This window comes from Palaemon carinicauda, chromosome 8 (assembly GCF_036898095.1).
Source record: "Palaemon carinicauda isolate YSFRI2023 chromosome 8, ASM3689809v2, whole genome shotgun sequence".
NCBI lineage: Eukaryota > Metazoa > Arthropoda > Malacostraca > Decapoda > Palaemonidae > Palaemon > Palaemon carinicauda.
This window is the reverse complement of record NC_090732.1, coordinates 102,827,324-102,847,361: the sequence shown is the minus strand read 5'-3', so window position 1 is coordinate 102,847,361 and position 20,038 is coordinate 102,827,324. Positions and strand designations below refer to the sequence as shown.

Genomic DNA, 20,038 nt, shown 5'->3' with positions numbered 1-20,038 from the left:
CTGGCTCTTGGCATTGACCTGGGATTCTCTCCTTACAATATTGATCGTAATTGGAGGGAACCCTAACACCTCACTAAAAATATTGTGCTGCTACGCAAGATTAGCAGCCTACAGAAGCTGTGTGCTCATGATACTAGCTATGTGACTGTCAAGGTATGAGTTTTCTGAGTCATAGGAATCTTTGAAAATACCTTAGACATTACCCAATCCCCCCTCGCTAGAGGTATTGGGGACACAACAACAATTATTAGTATCATTTGTATACTAGGTTACATAAGGGAAATGGTTCTTACCTGCAGAAAAGCTGAGGTCAACTGTGCTGATGATCTTAGTGCTGATTTTCCAAGAGAGGGGAAGGTGAATGAAAAAGGAAGCCTGTCCTTCTTACTCATTCACCCCCAGACTAATCCCGGATAACCTTAACCCTGAACTCTCTGCTACTTATCCATCAAGGAGCCTAAGGTGTTTAAACCTCTTGGGGTGCAGCCACAACAGAACCAATGGAAAATATTTCCAAGCACCTGTGGGTCGCATTTTGCAGGTAGTGGGCGGTGAAGGTCATCTGATGCTTCCACAAGCCCGCTTGCAGAACCTGCGTCACAGAGTACCGTATTTGACGGCCTATAAGACGCACCCTCATTTCAGCAGGTCAGATTCAGGAAAACAGTTTTTAATGCATTTAAGCATATATTGTTGAAAATAGTCTAGCTGTATATTGCAAAAGTAGAAATATATTGTATATTTCCGCGCACAAGACAACCATTAGTGCATAAGCTAGCTTTTGTTGTATACTTAAAAGTACAAAATAAATTAAATAAAAAACTTTTATATCATGGTTTTGCTAAACACACAACATTAAAAAGAAACCATTACTTTGTTTGTTTTATCACCGATCATAACCAACAAGCAAACGCATTTGCACATCTGTATAAGTTAGCTTTTGCAGCAACAGATATTTTGCCAAGTATTGGTTATAAAATTTTTTTTATTAATTTTGTTCTACTTACTTTATCCTCAGTAATTCAAAATAATTGAAAAAAAGAATGGTTCTACGTCAAGTTTTTCCTAATAAACGCTGCGTAGAACAGAAAACGTTTTGTTTACTTTCCATCACCGATCATAATGAACAAACAAACGCATTTACACATTCAAGCGATAACTAACAATAATAAGAGCTTTTAGTAAAGATGTTATTACAAATATCTTACTAACTGTATCCCTAAAAATGTCTACACGGCGCATAACAGAAAAGCCATTTTGTTTGTTTAGTCAACAATAACAAAGGTGACAGTATGATGGGACAGAAAAGATGGTGCTTGATTGGGGAAAGAGTGAGGAAAATTCAAATCATGGTGGATTATTAATGAAAAATAAATGTATGCTAATATAAATTTGATTACTACCATTATCAATGATACCATTGAAATGATAGAATGCTAAGGAAAGAGAAAGTTGAAAGATTGCTGAGAATGTAACCATAACTCGATGTTTACATTTTGTCAGCTGATGTTTACAGTGAACCCTCGTTTATCGCGGTAGATAGGTTCCAGACGCGGGCGCGATAGGTGAAAATCCGCGAAGTAGTGACATCATATTTACCTATTTATTTAACATGTATATTCGGACTTTTAAAACCTTCCCTTGTACGTAGTACTGTTAACAAACCACCCTTTAATGTACAGAACACTTAATGCATGTACTACAGCACCCTAAACTAAAACAGGCACAAATATTAAAGGCGATTTTATATCATGCGTTTCCTAAACACCTAAAAAGCACGATAAAAAATGGCAACCAATGTTTTGTTTACGTTCATCTCTGATCATAATGAAGAAACAAACTCATTTAGTGTACAGTACACATATATGTATAGGTTAGTTTTTGCATCGATTATATTGATTATACAGTACTGTACTGTATGTTGATTTGTATATTACCAATGTTTTAGTTTACATATTTTTCTTAGGACTTCCAAATGAAATGTTTTTCTTTATGACGCCGCCTGAAACGACGGCGTGTACGCTCAGTAAACAACCACGCTCAGAACAAACAAGGCACTTAACGCGCATGATGATAGTGATAAATAATGATACAGTACATACAGTATTTACAGTAAAAGCATTTACAAAATATGTTACCTTACAAATATAAATTATACAGTATTGTACGTAGCAAAGCAGGAAAACAATTTACGAGAGAGAGAGAGAGAGAGAGAGAGAGAGAGAGAGAGAGAGAGAGAGAGAGAGAGAGAGAGAGAGAGAGATTGTTTTACGTACGTAAATGTAAATTTTAAACAAAAAAAATATGATAGGTTACAACATGTAGACTTTTAAAACCTTCCCTTTAACTTAATGCATACAGTACGTACATTACTAAACTATAAAATAGGCAGTAAGAATATTAAAGTAAAAAATAAAGATTGTTACTGTACTCACCACGAAAGAAGTTGAAGAAAAACTTGAATGGTGATGGCGATGAATTTGCTGCACAGTAGAAATGATGATGATGAAGCTGATGATGTGTTCTACTGTGCAGTCAATGATAGTATTTTACGTCTCTTCAGACGGAGGTGTCTTTTCCTGGGACACCTCTTCAACTTCTTCAATTTCTTCCGAAGGCGTACTAGCATGAGGAACTGGCTCTTTTTTGCGAGGCTGGAAAAACATTGTGATCGGAAGTTGCTGCCGCTGCTTCTTTTTTCGCTCTAAGAGCATCCTGTAGGGAGTCATGATGTCATCGACCTTGTTGGAGAATTGCATAGACCGAACCATATCCTCGTCCCACTCTTGTAACATTTCTTTCGCCTCCTTGATATGGTTGCAGAACTTGGCAAGCCGTTCTAATGTTATGCCCGTTTCTTCGACATTTTCTTGGGTCTCTTCCTGGGTATCACTCTCTTCCTCACTTGCCGATTTCGTCAGGTCTTCGAGGTCTGCGTCAGTTAGGGGCTGGGAATGGCAGTCCAACAACTCGTCGACGTCTTCAGTCGTCATGTCGCCAAACCCGTCACCTCCAATTATGGCAGCCAACTGCACAGATTTCCGTATTGCAGAGTGTTGGATTTCCGACGGAGTAAATCCCTTGTCGTCGTAAACAATATCGGGCCACAACTTCTTCCAGCTCGCATTCACGGTTGCAGGTTTCATCTCTTGAAGTGCCTTCTGAATATTCTGCAGGCACGTGGCTATGGTGTACTGCCGCCAGTACGCCTTCAAGTTGAAATCTTCATCCTCGTCATCTTGGGCAGCATCCACACACGCAACGAGGTCCGCCAAGGTATTCTTCGTGTAGAGGGCCTTGAACGCCCTGATAACCCCCTGGTCCATCGGTTGAATTAATGACGTGGTGTTGGGTGGCAGGAACTCAACCTGAATGCCCTCATGCGACAGGTCAGTTGCGTGTCCACCAGCGTTATCCATAAGGAGAAGGATCTTGAATGGCAAGCCCTTCTCTAAGAGATATTTACTGACTTGCGGGATAAAACACTGGTGGAACCAGTTGGAGGTCAGCATCTTCGTAATCCAAGCTTTTTGATTATGCATCCAGTACACGGGAAGGAGATTCTTATTTTTATTTTTCAAAGCGCGAGGATTTTTCGACTTATAAATAAGCCCCGGCTTTAACAAAAATCCAGCAGCATTGCCACACATCACGAGGGTAACGCGATCCTTGAATGCCTTAAAGCCAGAGGCTTTGGCTTCCTCTTTGAACAGGAAAGTTCGCGACGGCATTCTCTTCCAAAACAAGCCAGTCTCATCCATATTAAAGACTTGTTCCGGCTTGTATCCACCTTCGGCGATAATATTCTTGAACGTCTGGTTCACGTAAGTTTCAGCAGCGGCAGTGTCAGCGGAAGCAGACTCCCCATGCAGGGAAATGCTTTTCAGGGCGAAGCGTTTCTGAAACTTCGCGAACCATTCTTTGCTTGCGGAAAAACGTTTCTGAGGCTGGGAATCAGTGGATGTCCCTGGTTGAGGATCATCTGCATCATCATCATCTTCAGCATGGTTGCCGTCGTCGTCTTTAGGTTCCTTTGCAGCAAAATTCTCATATAAACTCAAAGCCTTTGTTTGGATGGTGTTCGTATCCAACGCTATGTTCTTCTTCCGGCAGTCGGCAATCCACACAGCTAAAGCACCTTCCATGCGTACGATCGTTTTATTACGCGTTGTAACGACTCGCTTCGCTGATCTGCTAAAGGTGATTGCAGCCGTCTTTCTAATGTTCGCCTCGTCCTTTTTGATATAGCGAACGGTGGATTCATTGATGCCAAAATGGCGGCCGGCGGCCGCGTAACTTCTACCATCTTTTAACATGTCGAGAAGCGTAACCTTCTCAGCTATCGTCATCATCCTTCGGTGGCGTTTAGGCTCACTACCAGCCTTAAGAGAAGCAGAACGCTTGGGAGCCATTACAGTAGGATTTACATACAGTACTGTAACAAAAAGTTCAACTTAAAAAGGTCGCACACAGCACAGATTAAACTTCACAAACTTAAGAACGTCTACTCAGCGATACGCGGTAACAGAGAGTGAACGATCCAGCCCCGCGAGAACTTTGATGCTGCGGGTAGAAGATGCGGGCAAAACACCAATCACAGGCTAGATAACAAAACTTGAGTTCTGATTCGTCATCTATCAGCGCTTGAACCAATCACAACCCGTCTTACAGTACTATGATGCGTTGGTTACCTACTCATAGAAGATGCCCCGCGCATATTGAACGTACGTAGATTAAGTACAATACCGTAATAATAATAAATAATGATAATAATACTGTACAGTAATAATAATAATAATAATAATAATAATAATAATTTTATTAACAACAACAACAATAATAATAATAATAACAATAATAATAATACACACTTTACGTACGCTATTTTACGCCTCTCTCTCTCTCTCTCTCTCTCTCTCTCTCTCTCTCGTACGCTTATTCGAAATGTGATTTTTGCAACAAAGAATATTATTGGATGCAGTACTGTACTACGTACGTATACATACAAAAGATTCATGGAAAAGAAGCACATCCATTACAGTACACACCATTCTAATATGGTATGACTGCATCTGATTTGCGTTTCATGTTCGATTTAATTTTACTACGTACTGAATTATCGTATGATCACATTCTCTTTTCGTGTTTTATTTCTTTCTGTGCTGAATTATATATCATATGTAATGCAATGAACAATCAGTAAGAGCAGATATTACTAATTACAGTATTAATGGAATTACAGGTAACAAAATATCGTATTTGGGGGTCTTCAGATTTCGCGGTATTTTCGAATTTTCCGGAAAATCCGCTATATGTATATATATATGGGTTATGGAAAAACCCCGCGAAGTGGTGAATCCGCGATTGTCGAACCGCGAAGTAGCGAGGGTTCACTGTATAAACAAAAGTCACAGCATTTCAGTTTAAATTGCTTTAATTTTAACTAATTCATTTTAAAGCCCCAGTAATAATACAATAATACTAGCTATAAAAATATAATAAGGATGAATGGAGTTCAGTGCAGGTAAATGTACCTAGCGTAAGCTGGGTTAGATAAGCCTAAGCCTACAGTAGGTCTCAAACTTTACTTACGATGTATAAGATGTAAGGAGATTTATTTAGTCAAAATTTTAGGAATAACGTGCATCCTATAGGCCATCAAATACGGTAGTTCATTTTGAACGCTAGGGACGTTGCAATACCCCTGAAATCATGAGCTTTGGGTTGTCATGGTGGAAGGGGGTCGGGATTGATTACCAGGTTAATGACCTTGCGGATCCATGCAGAGATGGTGTTTTTCGTGACCCTTCTCTTGACCTTCCCCCTGCTGACAAAGAGTGCCCACACACAGGGGGAAAGCTGCTGCTGTTCTGTTGAGGTAAAACCTCAGACTCCTCACTAGGCAAAGTAACAGTTGGTCTGGGTCTTCAGTTATTAAACAAAGACTCACAATCCAGAAGGGCCCGAATCTAGGATCAGCTACTCTCGGATTTTGAGTCTTAGCAATAAACACAGGGACGAAGTTGAGAATTTTCTTCCACAATTCCCTTGAATGGGTGACATTGTTAGAAAGATCATGAAGTTCACTATCTCTTTGTCAGCAGGGGGAAGGTCAAGAGGAGGGTTAAGAAAAACACCATCTCTGCATGGATCTGCAAGATCGTTGACCTGGTAATCCATTATCCGAGGTACATCTGTTCCACTGAACCTATCTACAATTAGGACGCCTGTGGAATCTCTTGGTTGATTTGACTTGGACATGAATTGCAACTGGAGAGATCTTATCCTGAGGTGACCATTGGAAACTAGACAGGCCAGGGATGATAGGTGACCTATGAGACATAACCAGCCATGGGCTGGGAGTTCTTTTCACCTGAAGAAGGACCCTGCTACTTTTTTCAGCCTCTGTACTCTTTCGTCTGATGGGAAAGCTTTGTGCTGACCAGTGTCTATAATCATGCCAAAGTATACAGTACCAGTTTTTGAGAGGGGAGCAGGTTTGACTTCGAAATTTACCATGATCCCCATATCTTGGTGAAAATCTAGGTCTGTCTCGGTGTTGAAGAAGGGTAGCCAACGAGTTTCCTAGAATCAACCTGTCATCCATATATCTGGGGAGACAGAAGACGATTGTGTGAGCCCAAGCTGACACTAGGGAGAACACTTTCATAAAAACCTGTAGTGCAGTGGAAAGACCGAAGCACAGCACCTTGAAATGGTATTGTTTGTTGTCGAATATGATCCTTAGGTACTTACTTAAAGACGGATGAATTGGGAACTGGAAATATTCGATTTTGAGATCCAATGTGCACATGAAGTCCTGTGGTTTTACCTCTTGTCTGACAGTGTCTGCTATCTCCATCTTGAACAAAGTTTGCATGACAAACTTGTTCAAGGCAGAGAGGTCGATGACTAGCCTCCAGATGCTTTCTTCACAAGAAAGAGTCAACTGAAGAAGCCTAGGGACCTGTTGAGGACCTCTTGGAGAACCCCCTTCTCCAACATAGTCTTGACTTCAACCCGAAGGGCCACCTCCTTTGTGAATCCCTTTACATAGGAGTGTGACAGGACTCGATCCCGAGTTAGTGGAGGAGGAGATTGAATGAACATGAAGCAATACCCTGAACGAACCACTGCGACTATCCAGGGTTCGACACTGAGCTGTAGCCACCTCTGCCAGTGGCTTTGCAGGAGTACACCCAAAGGTGGGCAGGTGGGAAGATTACCCGTCCTAGCAGGAGCGGCTTTAGCCGCCACCCTGTTTCCCTTCCCTCTACAGAAGGACTTTGACCCTTTACAATCTTGTCATGAAAGAGTTTCTTAAACACCTGCGTTGTGGGGGCCGTAGCCCTACTTGTCAGCGGTTTTGGTGGAAGTTCTTTCTTTTGTGGTGGAGCTTGGTAGGACCTTGATGTCAGAGCCCTCTGGAAAAGTGATAACTGGTTAGACTTCCTCCATTTCTCCACTACCTGATCGACATCTTCCAGCTCAAACAGGGCACTCCCCTTGAAAGTGGAGTTTCTCAGCCTGGACACCTCAGCTTGTGGGATTTGCAGATGGAACCTTTCCACTATCGAGTCCTGATGTTTGAGGATGGTGTTCACCCACAGGTTTACCACCTGGGGAAAGAGGAACTCGATTGTCCTGGTACTGGGCTATAGAAAGGTCTCCATCGACCTCCTGGTGGACTCCTGTGACCAGTCCTCAATCCTGATCAAGTGGCCCACAGAACCTAACCACAGGTAGCCTGCATGGCGTACTTCACAATCCTCTCTTGGTTAATGATCTCCGAAGACCAGGAGGAGACTGAGAGACCCAACAGTCTCTCAAAGAGGACTCCTCTGTTTAGTGCCTCTATAGAGTGGTCTAGAGGCATGGCCGGAATAGGCTCGTTGTTATCCTGGTAGTACATCCCCTGCTGCACAACGGCAGCAGAAAGAGTTTCGAGGAGGAGCCTGCTCGGAGAAAGCTAGAGGAGTTTGTGAGATTGCCTTCTGGCCCTGGCCCTCAGGAGTCTAAATGGCATAGACATAGTCTAGGACCATGTTCTTGCCATCCTGAGGGGCTGTTGCTGGATTTGACAAGCTGTTGATGGCTCTCATACAGGCCAAAACCTGCCCTAAGGCATTCTCCGACTCCTTCTGCTCTGCCTGTGTCAGCTTCAGCTAGCGGCTCTAGGCAAGCAGTCGTCCTCAAACTCAAAATGCTCATCCACCTGTGAGCTATCACACATAGGAAGCCGAGGTGGGTCGAAGTCTACTGGGAGAAGAGACTTCTCGACCTTTCTTGCTGAGATGCAGGAGCTCCTGCCGAGGACTTAGGCATGGTCTTTAAGTCCTTTGGTTCCCTGCAAGGGGAAGGTATTCCTCCAATTGAGATGGCTTTGAGGCGAACTCTTCCCTGAGGGGACGTTGGTCCACCCTGGAGGGAGGAATGACGTGTGGCTGAGATGGAGGAAGGAGTTCTGGAGGAACCATTTTCATGGGAGTGAGGTGGAATGAGTACATCAAAGAGAGCCTAACCCTTATCCTTTTCCCAGCTGGTCATACCGATGCCACACGTACTTGCGGAGTAATCTCCTCTATCTGTTTCCTCTAAAGGGGGGAGAGAGGAATCTCCTGTGAAGAGGGTCTCGGTATGGCTGACACTTCTGAACTCCTGGTGTCAGAAGGAGGAGAAGAACCGGGGGGGGGGGGGGGGGGGGGGGAGGAGGAGGAGGAGGAGGAGGTTTGATGTCATCAGGGGAATCTTAGGCGTACTGGCCATTGACCGAGTACGGGGGAGAACCCCGGCGAATGCCTGTCACACTGCGTTAACCAGTGCATCAAGCCAAATGGGTTCCCTCCCACTTGCAGTACTGACCGGAGGATCCTTTGGGAAGCCAGAGGCCTTAGGTCTGGGAGCTTGAAAGAAAGTGTTAGCATTCTTACCTGGTGGATCAGGCATCATTCTGACCGCTGGGGCATTTGCCCAGCGTTGTTCTTTCGGGGGCAGTAGGCTGCTTTGCTGCTTCCCTTAGCCGTCTGTCCTGTATCCGACATATGTCACGTAGGGAATCGTCACCACGACGTTCACGCGGGGTGAGCTGATCTAGCAAGTGATGGCCCCTTGGTGAGAGGCACTTGCAAACTTGCATGGGAGCAGGTGGGGCAGTCTGTTTAGATGACCGATGTGAGGACAAACGAAGAGTTGATGAGCGGCGAGATGGCGAATGTCGAGGTGTTGACCTGCAAGCTCTGGGAGAGACTTGATGGTCTGATGATTGACTCTCATGCATCTGATGATAGTGAGACTGATGGTAGTCTCATAAGGAGAGAGGGTCTCTCGGTGACGAGTGAAAATAACGAATCACATGGCTACAGTCACGAGGTGATTCTTGTTACTGTATTCCGGAGATGAGTGACAAGTATAGGGTGATTCAAGCACAGCAAACAAGTAATGAAAAGCTGGTGATTCAAGCGCAGCAAACAAGTAATGCAAAGCTGGTGATTCAAGCGCAGCAAACAAGTAATGAAAAGCTGGTGATTAAAGTGCAGCAAACAAGTAATGAAAAGCTGGTGATTCAAGCACAGCAAACAAGTAATGAAAAGCTGGTGATTCAAGCGCAGCAAACAAGTAATAAAAAGCTGGTGATTCAAGTGCAGCAAACAAGTAATGAACAGCTGATGAGTAACGCGCAGCTGACAGATGATGAACAGCTAACGTGTGATGAGAGCCGGAAGCCTCAGCTGTAAAGATGTCTACTTACCGGAGGGGGGGGGGGGGGAGAATGTCCAGCGTGGCGAGGAGTTAAAAACTCTGAAGCCTGATGAACAACTAAAGGAAAAAGTCTTAAGAGGCTCCTCTGGAGAGCGAACCTGACCTTACAGAGTCAGAGACAACACATGGTTTTTGGAAGGTCTCAGGAACATAAGATCTCTGGGGATTTTCACTCGCGAGCGAGAGAGATGACCGCCTGAAGGCAAGACTCGCCTCAGACATTGCTCCATCCCCGATGGAAAAGTTGGCTCAGCAAGGGGGGGGGGGGAGCGCCGTCTTCAGCATTAGCAGATGGCAGCAAAGCAGATAAACCGTCAGCAACTCTGGGGTCGTCAGGGGCTGCGCTCGACGGAGAAGGATCCCCCTCCAAGGAAGCAGATGTTTCCTTCTTCTTGGCACCCAGTTGAAGATTTTTCAGTCAAAGAAGAATTCCAAGGGTTCTTTGACTTCAAGGAAGAGCCTGAAGATGAAGAATCTCTCTTGGACTTCTTTTCGTGCCCATGCCCAAGCCTCTCTCACTGGGAATCAGATCACTCCCAGCATTCAGGAAAAGTGTCGTCCTGATCACACCGCCGACCTCTACAGGACGGACACAGGTGGTGCGGGTCTGTCTCCATGGAGGACATAAAGGTACTGCAAGAGTGGCCCTCTGGTCCAGGACAAGTGTGCATGAGGCCGACAAGAGCAACACACAAAGACACTGCAAAAGAAAAAGAATTATTTAAGAAATTTTTTTTTCTTTATTAAAAAATATTAAGGTCAATGGCAAGTCAATAGAGGGAGAGAGCGGCAATGTCCGCACTCTACCCGAGACAAAAACAGAGTGGGTCCTAAGCCCAGGTGTGTGAGTGAGCGAGGTGGCTGGCTACCCAGCACTCCTCCCGCTAACTAGCAGTTGGGGTAGTTATCCTTCCTATGTCTTATGGCTCGTCTTTCAGCTACGCCAACAGTAATATCCCTATAAATAGCAAGGGTTTGTATAGAGTGATGGAACAAGTGGTTTTTAATTGGTTTTCTTCTGTTTTTTTGGTGAAGTGCCTTGGTAAATAGAATAGACAAAAGAAAAAACTTTCGTGGTTTCTTTAATAGCTGAAGCCACTCTTTTCTCATTATTAATCTTGGCATTTTAACTCATTTATTTACATTTCTGCCTAAATTTTTGTGCTTGGAAATTTCACAAATTGAAAACTGTGGACCCATTGATTTATGTTTCCTGTCTCTGTTCCTTATTGCATTGACTTTCTCTGTTGGACCATTTGGGTAGTGGAGTTTAATTTGGTAACATTTTTCTATGCGGTATACATTTAGCCCTTTATTCTTTATATATTTCTATAAAAGAGTTCCATTGTGTATGTTCCCTGTTGTATCGTATTTTAAATTCTTGGTGTAGCCTATTCCTTCAGTTGTATCCAGTTACCTCTTCTATAGTCAAAATCTTTTATAATTTTCCTTTAATTTTGATGAGGAATATTTATTTGGAACATCACAAATTTTAAGTAATTTGTATTTTTCCTAACATACTTACCTCGAACTACTTTCTTATGAGTACCTGGATATCTCCTCATCTGATCAGAGTTTTGTGTAGTTTACCCTACTTCTGTTTTCTGTGAAGGCTAACCTCAGGCGGAAGGATACGTGCCCTGAGGCTAGTCCCGGGTCAGGGAGCGTGTTAGCTTGGGTCTCGACCCTCAGTAAGTTCTTGGTTGTTTAATTACTTAAAGGGTCAGGAAGACACTCGGGGACGGAAGGGCGGGCCATTACCCGAAAGTAGTTCGAGGTAAGTATGTTAGGAAAAATACAAATTACTTAAAATTTGTGATTTGTTCCAACACGGAAACTTACCTCGAACTACTTTCTTAGGAGACTTACACTTTAAAAGGTGGGATTGTCCTCCTTGACCCCTAGATCTAGCTAGGCAGGATGCAATGGAACCTAGATAGGGGGCTAGGTTCAGAGACGGACAGAAAACGAAACGTAGGAGAAAACTACACAAAGAGCTCATGTTAGCGTCTTAGTAACTCACCTGTGCAAGAATTTCTCGGAGACGTGTCCTTTGATGATGATGTGACTTGAGGTCTTGTGCAGGCTCTACCTGAGTCCATCTCCAAGGGAAAGAGGGGGAAGGAAGAACAAGGGGTTTTTTAAGGAAACGAACCTGTGTCTCTTGGTCTTACTACCCAGGATTGTACCTGGGGCTACACCGTTAAATCGCTTGGAGCGCGGAGATGGCTGTTCCTATAGAGAACCCGTCTAGGGACTTTCTTGAGCATTCCTTCAGGTAGTGCGTTGTGAAGGTAGACTGGTTAGACCAGCTGCCTGCTCTTAGGATGTGCGCCACTGCCATGTTCCTTTCGAAAGCTAGGAAGGTACTTAGACCCCTAATGTCATGGGGCCTGGGTTTTCCCGGCAGGGGAACGCCTGCACTACTATAGGCCCTGATAATCACCTGTCTTAGCCAGAAGGAGATAGTGTTCTTCGAAACCGGCTTTTTCACTGTACCTGTGGAGACAAAAAGGCTCTTGATACCAGGACGGAGATTGCAAGTCCTCTCCAGGTATTTCCTTATGGATCTGACAGGACGCAACCTCAAGTCCTCGACGAACTTGAGGGAAATCTCACGCCAACCCTTCGCGTGTGAGACCTCGTAAGACAGCCCGTGAATCTCACCCACTCTCTTAGCTGATGCCAGTGCCAACAAGAAGGCAGTTTTGAGGGTGAGGTCCCTGTCCACTATGTCTTTCAGGGGTTCGAACGGGGGTTCACTTAACATCTTCAGGACCCTCGCCACATCCCACTGCGGCACCCTGACGGCTCGAGGGGGACATGCTTGTTTGAAGCTCTTGATGAGCATTGAGATATGTCTCGAGGAACCCAGATCGATGCCCTTCAGTAGGAAGACTTGTCCTAAAGCTGCACAGACTCCTTTGATGGCCGGGATCGACATACCGACTACATCCCTGAGATGTACCAGGAAGTCCGCAATGTCCGGAAAAGAGGCCCTCAACGGCTTGATGTTTCTGGAGGAGCACCACTTCGTAAAGGTGGTCCACTTAGCTTGGTACACCGCTGCCGATAAACGCCTCAGATATCCCGACATCCTTTCGGCCGTTCTAGCTGAATAGCTTTCCTTCCTCAGGAGACGCTCGATAACCTAAACGCGTGAAGGCGGAGGGATCTAGGATTGTCGTGGACGCGGGCCTCCTGTGGATGGGCCTCTTCAATGCTTCGAGGTCTAGGAACACTCACCTCTTTCCTCTTCAAGACCTTTTCCATGATCTCCTCTGCCTCCTTCAGGGGAAAGAGGACGTCTTCCCATAGGGGCAGGCTTCTCAGGGCCCTCGCTTCCCTGTCCGGTATCCTCCTCGACAGCTTGCTCAGGACAGTGTGTCTCCTCCTGAGTACCCAGTTGGCTGATTGGGCTAGAGACTGGTAGGACAAGAACTTTAATGCCCTACCTCCCGAGATGATTAGCTCCTTCAGGAGAGCCTAATTCCCCGGAACTGAAAGGTCGTAGGAGGATTGAACACTTACGAGGGTGGAGGCCCACCAATCTAGCCAAGAGGAGACATTCGCTAGGTCTTTTGCCATCTCCTCCATCATAGTTGCCTCTGACTGGGAGGGTTCCAATTTGCAGGTCCCTGGACGTTGACCCTCCGGAAGGTAGAATTTACTCTGGGACCTCAGTCCCTGGAGCAACTTCGAGGGGCTCTGAGACTTGGGGCCTCTGCATTGCCAGACACAATCTTGTTGATGTGAGCTCTACCGAGCCTCACGTCTCTGGCCACTGGAAGAGCCAACGGAGTCCTCCGCTGGGCGGGGTCCTCCATTAGTCTATTGAGGCTAGAGTGCCAGGGATCCTCGTCAGAGGGTTCAGGCTCCTCAATGCAATGGTGTCGTCTAATGAGGCCTATCACCCTCCTGTAAGCCGAGTCCTCCGCTGGGGCGCCCTCCACGTCGTCGTCGATGTCCTCCGTCTGGCAGCCTACTTCTCTAGAGGGAATCCCACAGGCGGATGCCTCCGCGTAAGGCTCTGGACGCAGGACGGGCATTGCCATGGCGGCGAGGGGCTCCGTCCTCTGTCTGTCCTTAGTTATGGAGGACGCGGCTTCCGTGGGCTTGCCCGATGGAGGAAGCCGTCTCTCCTTCTCCAGGGTCCGTGGTGCCACTTTCGAGGGCACGACGAGGCTACCTGTACGAGGGGGCGACTCCCTCCGCTGGGCAGATTGAGTCAGAACCCTCGCGGTCTTACGCCTGTCAGAGGAGGTCCGCGAGGCCGGGTCACTCCGTGGTTCTAGCTTGTGGCTGGAGGAGAACCTTCCTGGTGACTTGACTCTGGGTCGCCAGCCTGAAGTGCTCGGGACCGAAGTAAGGGCCACGAGCTTACTGCGGGGGATGACCACCCATTCCTCCTCTAGTGATCTGCTCCTCCTAAATTTTCTCCTAGGAGACCTGGAGCGTCTCCTCCCGTGTCGAGACCTGGAATGTGGCCGAGAATGGGAGTGCCTCCTCCGGGATCTCTCACGCTTCCGTCGGTAATTCCTCCGGCTTTCTCCTTCCGAGGAATAGGGGGTTGTAGCAACCGATGAATCGGAGGACTCTTCATAACCCGTCCGATGGGCCAGGGGCCCGGAGAGTAATAAAACAATTTTTGATTTCTGAAAGTTGGTATGTCAAAACACCATGGCGGACGGTCCCCTTAAGCAAACAACAAATTTCTTTCCAGTGGAACTCTCACAACAAATACATAGTGTCAACATACTTTGAGAGCATATATTTAGAAAACTATGCTAACTCCTAGTTAAATACTTCCCATTATTAAATTTAAATGGATTAACAAGTTATAGAGGAAGCTTACCTGGAAGAAAATATCTTGACTGCTACATACTCCCCACGCCATCTTCCCCGCCAAACTTCTCCAAATCTCCCCTTGCCAATAATTTCAATAAGTTGTATTTGGCGGGCAATACTGCGTTGCACCAGCAATGGCAAGCCTGAAAGTATATAAAAAGAAAATTTAAAATAAATACGATCTTATCATAGCAAAACTTTGGGGAACTATATCAGTGCTGTATATGGGATGAAAATACAAAAAAAACAGCCTTAAATTGCATTAAACTTTAAGAATCATGATGTTCTTTAAATACAAAGCAATTATAAGAAGCTTTACAAGTATAGAGCAACTAATAACCTAATCTTAAAACGGAAATCAAATTTATTACTTCAATACATACCTGACGGTCATCAAGATTACCTTTGCAAAGCTACAGCTTCCCAATTGCTTGATAAAAAAAAAAAAACTTTTTCTCCTTTCCTCATATCCCCTACCTTTAAGAGGTTAGCGGTCTCACGACACCATCTATGAATTAACAGTCTCACGACACCATCTATGAATTAACATCTAACACTTTTTGGGGAACATATGCCAAAAAAAAACGTATAACTTGGAAGTTGACCACACTTTTAACTCATAAATATCTTGACATCACCAAAACGTGCAGAGGCAAGGCAGATGGAGAAGTTGTTCACCAGGCATAACAAATGGAATTTTATCTATTTCTATACCTACTCGATGTTCACATGGCTTCTCTCAAAAGCTCCTTTAACACTGTTGTTTACCACTAAAACTAGAAAGTTCCACTTTTCTTTCCTTCATACAGGATTAGACATATAGTCACAATGAGACAATATAGTTCCTAATGGCAATAACTATGGCTTAGGTATGACATACCATCTTTTGTCTTTAAGACTTGAAGTTGAAATTATCCCCCCCCCAAAAAAAAATTATATAACTTAAAAGAATTTAATCTAAATTAATTAAATTCAACAAATTGAAAAATAAACCAACTGTAATTAAATATCACCAGCAGGCACTAAAGAACTTGAAAGCCTGCAATCTTGAAAGGCAAACCAGGATTCTTTAAGATAATATTTAGCAAATACCAATTTTGGACAATTGAGCTGCTGCTAAAACCCTTTCCAAAGAAAGATTTTTGAAAACAATAAAAGATGTAACTGACCTTCTAATATCATGAGCCCTAACCTTCAAGTCTTTCATTAGAATAAAATTCAACTTTTTATCAGCCTCCCTGAGATAACTTTCAACAAGAAAACACATTACTTATTTGGACAGAGGACAATTTGGAATTCTAATCCAGCTTAACATTAAGGATATTATCTCTAATGCTTGTATTCTTGTCTAAATGATAATCAGCAACTGTCACTGAATAGAGATACCTATTTTCAGATGTAATACAAATTTCTTTTTCTCAAGAGGGAATTTGAAACAACTCTGGCAAACCTTTAGTTTTAAATCATTCTCAACTCTGAATGTAGCAGAAGCAATATGACAATCTTATTTTTTTTTCTAAAGGCTAAATTATAAGGAAGTGCTTTTTGTTCATTCGTGCATTTACCTCATGTCAATATCAACTTGAGAAGTGTCTTAGATGTTAGATCTTTAATCAAATATAATTCCAGAAGTTTAAAGTGCAAATCATTTTTATATTTCAATACTAAATCTAGATAAAATAATGTGATTATTGGATACCCTACAATACTAAAAGACAAACACACCCAAACAATATCTAAAATGGATAAATCTAATGCTAGATGTTTGAGTAGGCCTACAGCATTAATCATAGATCTATAACCATTGATAGATGAAAAGGAAAGTTTTTTTTTATGAAATAGGAAATGTAAAAATTTAACCATTTTCCAAATCTGTTCTAGTCATAGACACATTCTTGACTAGCACTAATCACAATAAACATTCCATTCTTTTTGATAGATTATTAGTAGACTGTCTTCTCAAACCTATGATAGATATCATGATATTATACAATAGAGAACCACAAAAACTGTTTTCTTCCGATAATAAAGTGGAAAGTTTCCCTTGGACACTCCAAAACACAGGCTACAGATTAGTGAACCATTTTCTTTGGGGCCAAAATAGTGCCAATAGAGTCCTCCTTTTGTTCGAGGCACCTTGAACTTGTTTATCACCTGATGAATCATGGCAAACGGTGGAAAGGAGTACAGTATAGATCCAGATTCAACCAGCTCTGTAAAAGGGCATTTACTTTCCATGCTAATGGAACTGTTTTATTCACCGGCAAATCATGGCAATCAATGAAAAGGCATATCAAATTGGAGAACGAATCACCTATACCCTTTTTTTGTTAAAGAGATGTTGCAAACATATCTATGTTTGGTCATCACAAACAATTCCAAAATTATACACACTGACAGATGTAGAAACTACTGTATTTGTTAGGAAAACTCAGATTTTTACTGCCTAACTGACCTTCTTTTAAGATGTTAATTTTCCCAGAGTAAACTGAAAAAGAAGGTATATTTCTCTCAAATTACCGGCAGTCAAAAACACCTCTATCCAGTAGGCTATAGGGAATATGCCCTTGTTCTCTTGGTTCCAAATGTAAGCATTTTAAAACAAGCACAATAATTCATATAACCAGAGGTTCGTGATCCTTAAGGGCCTTGAATACTGCTAAAAGTTCCATGCATTTGATATGAAGAGTTTATTCTTATTTAGTCCATTTCCCTGACAGATGTATAAGATTTAGAATTGCTGGCCACCAAGCTTCCTGTGATAACCAACTATGATCATCTTACCAGCTTGGTAGTTGAAGTTGGTTCTGGAAGTAAATACTGTATAGATCGAATCTTCTTTACCAATTCAGGAAGACCTTCAGATTCCTTAAAACCTATTTTCCCCCCCAGATGTAACAGCTGACCATCATTCTGGTGAACAAAGGTGAAGCTTTCATAGACTTCTCCCACCTCCTCATCTTTGCGAACATTGATTTTCTGGGCCTTCCTGCCGATCGTTTTTTAGATACTTCCTTATCTAATACAGTACTTTTCCCACTAAATATTCTTTGGTTTTTCTATTTAAATCATCTAAATCTTTTAGATCTCAGTACATGTTTATTATCCTCTGTAGACTCTTCCAACTTTATATTTGCAATATGATCTTGTTCCACTCCAGTCATGAATCTCATTGTTTTGTAGTCACAAACCTTCTCGATTATTTATCTTAAATAACCTGCAGTTTATAGTATAGTTGCATAATTCCCTCCAAGTTCAGTATTTTGTTATACTCATAGCAAGCTAAGGAGACATCTGGTAACTGCACCATGTAGCAGTAAAAGCCAGCATTAGCAAACTGAAAGTGTTACCAATGCTGCCTGCAACTAGATGAACATATAAATCATAATAAACACATTTCCAACAATCATGACTTTGTTATGCCAACTATACCATTGGAGTTTTTCAACATTGCTAAATGTACCCAAATTTTTATTTTCATTTATGACAATCCTTTATCGTAAAAATAATCAACAGTTTTTTTTTTTTGTTCTGATTTGAACTATTCATGAGTTTCATTGATCTCAAATACATTCCTAGAGAAAATATTGAGAGCTATGCTTTAAGAACTCATGCAATTCTAATGAACTAAATTTCATAATTTAATCTTTTCTACAGTTTTGGTTTTCCAGCTTCTCAGGCACTAAATTCTTGTTTGAGATACTTATCACCTGCATAAATTACAGGGTTACAAAGTTTCTGATATGTTTGAGAAAATAAAGGGTTGCCTAAAATACCCTAGATTTTTCCAATATCTACTAAAATCTACAGTTCAGAAGTAAATGGTATTATTCTATTACCTCAAGTGTTGTATTTTAAGATCATGTCTTAAGACTAGAAGTGAACATCACACCACCTTAATCACTTGGCTCAACTATGTTAATTACAAGATTAAGATCTCTTCCAGCCTAGCCCTTTCCTCTCTTCTAAGAGCAACTAAATCCATCCATATACCACATATGTAAAAAAAAAAAAAACCTAAAGGGAATCTAAACTAGGGTTTAACAAATTTAGATATGTAGATTGTTGGTTGGCAAAGGCACCAACCACACATTGAGATACTATTGCTTGAGTTATTGGGTTCTATGACTGGCCAGATGCTGTAGTACTACATTGGATCCCTCTCCGGTTACGAGTCATTTTAGCTTTACCTACATATACTGAACAGTCTAGCTTATTCTTTACACATTCTCCTCTTTCTTCATGTACCTGACAGAAACAAGATTACTGAAAAATTCATTCACTCAGGGATTAACTACTGCATGTAATTGTTCGGTGGCTGCTCTCCCTTGGCTAAGGGTAAAAGAGACTCTAACTATGGTAAGCAGCTCTTCTGGGAGGACACACCTAAATCAAACTTTTGTTCTTTAGTCTTGGGTAGTGCCAAACCCTTTATACCATTGTTTTTCTCTGTCTTGGGGTAGAGTTCTCTTGTCTGAGGTTACACTTATGCACACTATCTTATCACTTTCCTTTCTTCCTTTCCTCACTGAGTTATTTTACCTGTTAGACCTTTTGGGCTTATGGCACCCTGCTTATCCAACTAAGGTTGTAGCTTACCCGGTAATAATCATACTAGCTAGAAAAGCACTCAGAGTGCAGACTTCTGCCAAGGCTGCTTATTTCTCGACCTTTTGGACTGGCTTTAGATGTTTTGCTCCTCCGTGACTTTGACCCTTGACCTTCCAAAATTTAATCATTTCCAGCACTTTACATAAAAGTTTAAAATCCCAGCAAGTTTCATTACTTTACAATAAAAATTGTGGCCAAGAATCTGACCTTTTGCTTGATCTTGCCCTTCGACCTTAACCTGTATTAATTGGCATGGATTTTCATACACTCAAATATGAACCAAGTTTGAAGTCTCTATGACAACGTCCAAACTTACGGCTGATTAAGTGAATTGGAAATTTTGTTAGACCTTGACCTTCCAAAACTTAATTTCAAGATTTTTACATAAAAGTTAATCCCTGCAAGTTTCATTACTCTACAATTGAAATTGTGGCAAGGAAGCTGCTCAAAAACATAACCTACCAATTTTGCTGGCAGAGGTGATGATAATATCAATAATACAGGCAATATAAGAAAGGATTTCATTCACTCTAATTTTGCATGTTTTACATCATACAGAGTTTACTTTAGCATACATATCACACTTATAGATTCGTTTCTAAACTACAGGGGCCCTAAGTAGAACGCAAACCTCCACCGCAGCAGCTTATTTCTCGGCCTTGACCTTGACCATAACTGTATTAATTGGCGTAGATTTTCATACACTTAAATATGAACCAAGTTTGAAGTCTCTATGACAACGATGTCAAAACTTGTGGCTGATTATGTGAATTGGACATTTTGCTTCACTGTGACCTTGACCTTCCAAAATTTATCAATT

The 20,038-nt window shown here is 42.6% G+C and overlaps 1 protein-coding gene across 6 annotated transcripts in view; it reads right to left on the bottom strand.

Moving 5' to 3' along the window:
• babo (TGF-beta receptor type-1 babo) overlaps positions 1-20,038 on the bottom strand; it is a 419,621-nt gene that overhangs the window by 92,891 nt on the left and 306,692 nt on the right. For all 6 annotated transcript variants that reach the window (XM_068378789.1, XM_068378785.1, XM_068378786.1 and 3 more), the window contains exon 6: positions 14,615-14,750. In XM_068378789.1, the coding sequence (XP_068234890.1) occupies positions 14,615-14,750 (136 nt within the window). The remainder of the gene's footprint in view (positions 1-14,614; positions 14,751-20,038) is intronic.